The sequence below is a fragment of the Pseudomyrmex gracilis genome, unplaced genomic scaffold, assembly GCF_002006095.1.
Source record: "Pseudomyrmex gracilis isolate BER0280 unplaced genomic scaffold, ASM200609v1 scaffold_1493, whole genome shotgun sequence".
Lineage (NCBI taxonomy): Eukaryota > Metazoa > Arthropoda > Insecta > Hymenoptera > Formicidae > Pseudomyrmex > Pseudomyrmex gracilis.
This window is the reverse complement of record NW_018022077.1, coordinates 19,300-27,960: the sequence shown is the minus strand read 5'-3', so window position 1 is coordinate 27,960 and position 8,661 is coordinate 19,300. Positions and strand designations below refer to the sequence as shown.

Sequence of the window (8,661 nt, the reverse complement as noted above, 5' to 3'; positions counted from 1 at the left end):
TTACAAAAAATAGCAGTCCTGACATAATAGAAAGTAGTAATGACACACACACCTCAACACACCGGACTCAGTCTCCCCCTCGCTCTCCTTCTCCCTCTCTCTTAGAATCTCCATCATATTCTCCCGTTCCTCCCGACGAACCTTCTGACGTACATAAATCTTCCACCCCTCTTCGACAGAACTCTCCTTCCCCTTCGTCACCAGCTTCTTCTGACCACGAGGTCCTCTCCGACGATGATGACGATTCTCTGCCTCCTGACCTTGCACATTATGTCACATTAGCAGATTCCTTCCCTGTTGCCGATTCCCCTCCTTCTTCAACAGATAGAATTCTCGACCTACGTAGAAAATTCCCGAATTCCCTCCGTCATGCGATATCCACCCTTCCTCGTGATTATAAAATATTAGTAAAGTTCCCTGGAATTCCAGAAATCCGCGAAGTCCCTGTTTTTTATTTCTATAGATTTTATCCACCATCATCTTCCACAGTGAGGAAATATATAGAAATAACCATTGACTGAGTCCCACACACTCACACACGCGCTTTTACGATTCCTCTCATTTTCACGATATTTTATAAATGTAACAACCGCACAATATCACAAATAGTAAACAAATCGTAAGTAAAATTAAATATGATAAGTAAATAAACAAGGTTATAAACATTTATGTAATAAAAAGGTGGCTTGAGTTAATTTAATCATAGACCTCGCTTAATCGCTCCTATTCCTGTCATCTCTCAATCGATCGCCTGGTTCCGTCCCGAGTAATTTAGATTCGTATCTAAGACTCGAAAAAGGAACCGACGAGCGGGACGCCGGTGAACAAGCTATAGCGAGAAACACTCGTTGGCTTGTTTACGAAACCGAAATCTCGCTCGACCCGCGCACTTGACGCTCGAGTCTCTCTGGGTCACTGTGCCGGGAGTTGACACATAAGTGTCGTGTGTCGGTTGCGTCACTCCTCAAGGGCCCGACCGTTACCGTAAGCCTATGACGTAACAACAGCTTGCACGATTGTTTCGCTACAAGGTTGCAATTTTACATTTTTATATGAGCGCAACTGCAATATATTTTTCCCCAGCGAGAGTTTTCTTGCTTTGTAATCCGGCTTGGCATTGTGCTTTTTCATAAAGTCATTTCCTAAAATGTCCTGATAGCTAACCGGGAAATCGTCTCTCACAACATAAACCGGATGCTTAATATTTTTGTCTTTTAGCCGTATGGTTGCTGTGATTTTCCCTATGACGCTTGCTTGATGCCCTGTAACGCCTGTCAGTTTCATGCTCGTCTTCTCGGCTGGCGTTTTCTCTTTTAAATATTTCTTTTTAATCAATGACACTGTAGCTCCAGTGTCATAAAGCAATTCTACTTCGCCTTTCTTTGCTTCTCTCATCGGTACAGTGACTAAGTCCAAAACTGCTTGCGCAGCATTTAGCTCGGCTACCTGTAGNTCTGCTACTGACACGGTTTTTTTCTTTTCTTTTCNGTTGTCCTNTTNGTCACTCGATGACTCGCTATTGTCACTTCGGCTTTTCTTTTTCCTGTCTTTTGCCGCACATATGGCTTTTACAGCTCTTTTTTTATTTTTCCTGCCTTTCAGTGACCAGCAATTTTCTTTGATATGCCTTGCTTTTTTGCAATAACTGCACGTTTTGTCCACAGCGTTTACTTTGCCACTGCTCGGTTTAGGCAATGCTGTTCTGCTAGACCGACACTCCCTTCCGTAGTGCCCGATCTTTCCGCACTTGTAGCACGCGTTTTTTTCATAACTTTTTCCCATGTTTTGCTTCACTGCAAAATTTCCGCCGTGGCTGCTTTGTGGCACCGCCACCTTCTCCTCAGAGCTTGCTGCGTTTATAGCTTCTTGCAACTTTCCATAGTTGCGTGACCTTATTATTAACCTAACGTCACTCCTTAAACCTATTTGGAACTGTTGCAACGCTTGCCCTTTAATAGTGTTCATAATTATACGTTTCTCTTCCATGGTGTGCCTTTTGCTTTCCATAGATTCGTACAACTCCATGGCCGTTTGATTTACTCTTTGACCGTAAATTTGTGCGCTTTCACTACTCTTTTGTCGCAATGTGTTAAACTCTATTTGTAATTGTGTAGCGCTTTGCTTTGCAGAATACGTAGCTTCTATTTCTGCCTTTAACTGTCCAAAATCGCAAATATCCTTCGTTTCAAAATCAATCAATGCTTGCCCTTTCAGCTTGGTTCGCAATACTGCTTGCAAAAGAGCGGGTTCCTCCGCAGGGTTGACCATTCCCTTTGCGTACTCGCATGCATTCAAAAATTCTCGAACTTGCTCGGATGATTTCCTAGTAAACGTCGGTATCATTCCGACCACGTCTTTTAACTTTAGACTTCCATTATACAACACGGCGGTGCCGCACGTTACGTCTAGCTGTTCGCTCGGACGTCTGTACACGTGTCGCGTCATCGACACACCCGTCCCGCGCCCGTGTGTCTCGCGGAGTTCCGTCATCCGCCGGTCCACCGCGTCTATTCGCGAACTTATCATTTCTAATGACCGCATAACCTGATGTAGCATTGTGTCAGTGGGGTTGTAACCTTGCCCACTTGCTCCCGCGGCCCCGCGCCCCGCGGTGCCGCCCGCAGTCAACTCGTTTCGCATTCGGGAAATTTCGCGTTCCACTTCTTCGCGAGCCCGGTTTATATTTTGTTCGTCAAATTTTTGATCCATACTTTCGTTATTCATTTCGGCCCGCTGTCTTGTGTAAAACAACTCGCTCTCGTATGAAACTAAAGAAGACCTCTGAGTACCACTGCCCGAAGTTCCACTATTTTCAACTCTACCGCGATTTATTACACTTTGTAAATGACCGGCTATACTACCGTCTAAATCGAACGGAAATTCTCTTTCTACAATTACATTCGGACTCAAATTCCTATCCTGCCTATTTATTTCTGCTTCTTGATAAAGCGCCGCCGGTGCGGTTTTCGGTTCCCGTACCGGTACTATACTTCGTAGCGACCGCGCTACTCGCTCGGATTGTTCGCCGCGTTGTTGCAAACGCCAGTTACCGAACATATGTTTTAGCTCGCTTTTACAAAATTTATTCGACTTACAGTAATTGACCTAATTCCGCTTACGAGAGTCGTATCTGCGTGGTGTTGCTGACTCAGCTTTCCTCGCGCCGCCGCTGCCGCTGCCTCGCCGCTTTGTTGGTCTGTTGTCTCGCTGCTTCTCTGCTACCGCTGCTTCGCTGCTACCGCTGCCTTGCTTGCGTTGACTACCTTGTCACTTTTTCGGCTATCCTTAGCTGGTTCCTCGGTGCCCTTCCTGGCCCTTCTGTCTCAGCTGCTTGTCTGCTTGTCGCTTGCTGCTTCCGGAATTACCCGGCGGTAGATTTTGTTTTTCGTTCTGCTACTGCAATCCGGCCGCTTTCTTATCTCCGCCTTGTGTCACTGCCCGTCGCTTGGCTTGCGTTAGGTCAGTGTTGCCGTGTAACTCGAGACTGTGAGTTCGCGGTGTCTTTCTTTCTCTCTTGAACCCGTAGTTCGCAAGACACTCTTTTAACGACTGCTTTTTTTTTGTTTCAGGATCAGTACTCCAGACCGGAACGGGGGTTTTTCCATATATATTTTACACTGATATATATGTTTTATATATTTTTTATTTTAAATATACCCCTATTTTAAGCTTGAACTCTACCGTTCTCGTTCTCTGTTTTTTTCTTCTCACCCAGTGTCTTTTTCCTTGATCCAACCGGAATCTCTTGCAGAGTCCCGTCCTTGACACACGGATTGAGAGATCCCACCGCTGCCACCAAAATTTGTTGGAAGTCGAGGAAGGTCGGGTGGTAAAGATGAAGTTCTGATCACGAACTTGTATTCTTATCTTTATTGCTCCGATTACAACGTTCCTTTTGTTTCTTACATGGCTGTTCCTCACTGTGGTAATCTCTCCGGCTTGCGGAGCCACACAGTGAGCTAGCAGTCTGATCACGGTCTCCGCTCTGCTTCATCCACGCGTTCGATTTATAGTAGATCGATCGCGCTGATTCAGCAGGCCCACCGGTCCTAGCAACGGCCGTGCTAGTTACCAGTGCCGTTGTCGACACATGCTGCGTTGCACTTCGGACAATGCGGCGATGTATCGCACCATGTGGCAACCAGCAGTTCTTCCTAGAACTGCTGCCTTCTTGCAACTTACCCAGGTCATTGAGCAATGACAGTGATGTCTCATTACATTGCTCAATGGCCTCATCTTACCTTAACTTTTAACACAAAAATGGGCGCACAACACTACCAAGCCGGCCACAAGGTGAGGCACGTTACCGACGTTGCGCGCTGTTCTTGCGTATGACAATATCTCGAAACACTTTTTTGAGACTTAGTTTTATAAAAAATACATAAAATTATTGAGAATAGTAAAACATCTTAATACGTATTATGTATTTATAGCGTTAAATTATTAATAGTGAATTAATGCGACGTAACATGTTTAAATTATGGAAGAAAGTTTATTCATGTATATTTATATGTAAATATGTGTATTTATATATAAATATGTGTATATTATACATATTTATATATTAAAGTTTAAAAAAATATAGGAAAAAGTGCCGATACAAACAAAGATCAGGATTTCTTTGTAAATAAATTTATTGAGTAATCTGTGTATCATGATTTTGAACCATTACTGAGTTCTTTAATGTTATAATTTAAAATACTTTGTTAATATTGTGTATATATAGTACCAAAAATATAAAAATGTGAAAGTCAGAAAGTCTGAAAAGTTTGAAAGAAAAGTCTTTCTCCCGATCCAGAACGTAACACAAAGATCGGGATTTCTTTGTAAATAAATTTATTGAGTAATCTATGTATCGTGATTCTTAATCATTACTAAGTTCTTTAATATTATTTTAAAATATTAGGTGCGCAACTAAGTTCCCGCTGTTTGTCAATAGATGGCTCCAGCAGTAAGTGCTGGTCGATTTTGACATATCCAAAACGTCACGAGCCAAGCTTAGACATATGGTAAAGAAACCGCTTTGACACGTTAGTGATTTTGTTTTGGCGTCATATACTTTTGGTTGTGTGAAAATGTCTGATTTTGTACCAAATAATCGTCATTTGCGGGAAGTGTTGATTTTATCAATACAAGTCGAGGACTTCCTCAAGGATCTGTTTTAAGTCCCATACTGTTTAACATTTATGTGTCACAGGTCAAGTCCCGCCTATCTGCAGCCGTTAAAGCCCTTATATACGCCGACGACATAGTGATCTTCTGTTCGAACCCCTCAGTGTCGGTTGTCGCTCAGAAACTGAATGTGGCCCTGAACCGAGTACAGTCCCACTTAACATCTCTTAGTCTTCAAGTCTCACTTAGTAAATCTGTAGCCACCTTCTATTTACTCTCTGCTCTCTAAGAAACATGAAGTGGCTCTTAAAAAAGAAAGGAGTAAATGTCCACATAGGTGGAGTTAAACATAGAGTAGACAGTAAGGTTCCTTGGAGTCCACATCGATTATTCTCTCTTGTGGAAAAAACATGTAGCTGAAACAAGAAAAAGAGTTCTTCCTTGCATTAACATCCTTAAGGTACTGGCAGGGATAAAGTGGGGAACCCACCCCGCTGTCTTGCTAACTGCGTACAAAGGACTGGTACGCTCCGTCTTAGAATGGGGCTGCCAGGTAACCTTCCCTCTTGATACACGTGAGAACATCGTGTTGGACCGCTTACAGTTTGCTTGTGCTAGGGTAGTTTGTGGTGACCACATAGAGCACAACTCCGACCAATGTGTTACTCGACATTGTTGGCAAACAACCCTTACAGTGTAGACACAAGTATCTCGTTAGTAAGTATGTATGTAGAGTCTATGCGAGGTCCAGCCACCCGTTGGGACGGCTACTGAGTGACACCTGTGGGACGTGGGAACCTATTTGTGCAGAAAATGAGTTCGGACTCTTCTCCATGTACCAAGAACTTCAACACCTTGTTAAGGATGTTAAAAGGTTCTCATTCCCGGAGAGCCTTGCCCTCTCGTACCATGTCAGGTTCTTTGAATGTGAGGTGGATACTGACACAGGATTCCTCGCACGTCGGGCCGAAGACCCACAACAATATCTCAGTGACTACTTTAGAAACCGCGGCATCTCTAGGGTGTTTTTCACCGACGGGTCTCGATCCCCGGGCTCGGATAAGACATCACCTGCGGTTGGTTTCGCTGTAGTCCCTGAAGATCCCGAACTCGTCCACTACGAACGTGTAAGTAATAACTCTACTATCTTTGATGCGGAGGCCCATGGCATTGTCTGTGCCCTGGAATACCTAAGAGATTTTGGTTTTACAAAGGTTGTGATAGCCTCTGACTCTCTCAGCGTGATCTCTTGTTCCGGGTCAACCGATCCTAAGAGTACACACTCTCCGCTAGTCTATCGAATAAAAGAGCTAGTACTGGAACTAAAAAGTGCTGGCGTGTCGGTGGTGTTGATGTGGGTCCCTGGACACTGCCAGGGGCGGCGATCAGTATGTGGAATTGGGGAGTACTCCACACATGTAAATTTGAGTTGTGTGGAATTTCCACATATGTCGAGCAGTCGAACTATATCCAAAAAATAATTAGATTTTTTATGAGCGATATCTCAATAATCAAAGGCTGCGTTCCGATATTCACTGCCAGTACTGGAAATCTATAGCACATGTGACGTGAAATATAGATTTTCAGTACTGGCAGTAAATATCGGAACGCAGTCAAAGCTGTACGCGAGAACCGTTGACGTCACGCGTGCGTATACGGCATTGTCGAGCACACGGACATGTGACGTAGCAATTTTTGTCTGTGTGCGGCTCGACATATGCGAGCGACAGGCTAGCGAACCTAACCTAACCGTATCTAACGTACTTATTGAGTCGGCTTATTGTTGTGTGCGTGACGTGCTAGATGTAGTGAATCTACACCTGCTTGGTGTGTGTATGCCACACAATGGATAAATATCTTACTAGGGAGTCTAAAAGGCCCAAAGAAAAGAAAGAAGAAGAGAGCGACAAAACGATGATAACCGTTGAGTCATATTCCACTACAATAAACGAAAACAATGTTTTAACTTCTATTTTTCCCTCAGATAAAAATAATGATCAGTGTGTAGAAAAAAGTTTACAACAAAACAGTAAGTTTATTTTTATTTTTTAGAATATGACTTTTAAAGACTTTCTGTAGATTTTATTCTATAAAAGCTAATGATTTTTTAAGAAATACGTGATTTCATAATATGAAATAAAAAATTTATACTTAAAATATTTTGGAATATAATTTTACATAATTGTTTCACATTAAATTTGAAAATATTTATATACTATTTGCGCATTATATTTACGAATTGTTTATTCTCACCTTACTCACCTATAAGATTTATGTGAAGCAACTCAAATTTGCATAATTTTTAAGGTCAATGTCCAGCAGTAGTTCCACAGTGTTTTAAACGTTGGCAAACTACCTATTCCTGGCTAGAACTTTGTTCAAACAAAGCATTTTGTTCCGTTTGTATTGATGCAAACGAGAAACAATTAACAAACATAAAAAATAGACATTCTGAAAATTCTCAAAACGCTTTTGTTAAAAACGGATTTTGTTCTTGGAAAAACGCCTCTATAAGACTAAAGAATCACAATAATAGCAAATTTCATAAGGACTCTCTAGTAGCATTAGCTAATTATAAAAAAACAAGCGTCATTGAACACATAAGCAGTCAAAAACAGAGTGAGATGATGTTGGCTCGAACAGCGTTATTGAAGATATTTAGCACTATACGTACTCTAGCTCGACAAGGATTANCTGTACGTGGAAGCAATAATGATGAAAATTCCAATTTGCAACAATTTTTAAAAATGAGAGCAGAAGACTCGACTGAATTACATGCTTGGCTAAATAGGTCTAGTTATAAAAGTACCTGGCTACATCACGATGTCATTAATGAGATATTACAATTAATGGCTAATAAAATTTTGAAAGAGAAACTTAAATTGATTAAGTCATCGAAAGTATTTTCTATACTAATGGATGAGACCTCAGATAATTCTAGACTAGAGCAAGTATCACTATGTGCAAGAATTGTTTTGGAAGATCTGACTATTGAAGAGATATTTTTGGGGTTTTATCAGACAAGTGATACTAAGGCAGAAACATTATTTAAAATATTACAAGATGTTTTAATCCGATATGATCTAAGCATCAACAACTTGAGAGGGCAATGTTATGATGGAGCGTCTAACATGAGTGGAAAATTAACGGGCTTACAGACACGTATACTCGAAATTGAACCACGTGCTTTATATGTTCACTGCTCAGCGCATTCGCTAAATTTAGTTGTACAAGATGCTTTAGAAAATGTAACGTCAGCAAGAAATTTCATTGGATTTGCGAAAGAAATAATCAATTTCATTAGAGATTCGCCAAAGCGATTATGTCAATTTAAAACCTTACAATCAGAAGGAAATCGAAATTTGACACCTTACTGCCCTACAAGGTAATTTTCTTGGTTTTCTTAATATTATATGCAATATTATATCTTTTAAAATAAATATTAAAAATGCTTTTCTTAAAAAGTATACAATAAATAAGAAAACAAGCATATCTCATACGTTCTCTCAGCTATAGAAAATCATAGCATAATCTGTTAAAAATCTTTTT

The 8,661-nt window shown here is 41.2% G+C and overlaps 1 protein-coding gene across 1 annotated transcript; it reads left to right on the top strand.

Moving 5' to 3' along the window:
- Positions 1 to 6,956: 6,956 nt before the first annotated feature.
- Positions 6,957 to 8,579, top strand: LOC109862208 (zinc finger MYM-type protein 1-like). Its single transcript, XM_020442194.1, has 2 exons — positions 6,957 to 7,141; positions 7,420 to 8,579. The coding sequence occupies exons 1-2, from the start codon at positions 6,958 to 6,960 to the stop codon at positions 8,499 to 8,501; spliced, it is 1,266 nt and encodes a 421-aa protein (XP_020297783.1). The 5' UTR covers position 6,957; the 3' UTR covers positions 8,502 to 8,579.
- The last annotated feature ends 82 nt before the right edge of the window (positions 8,580 to 8,661 follow it).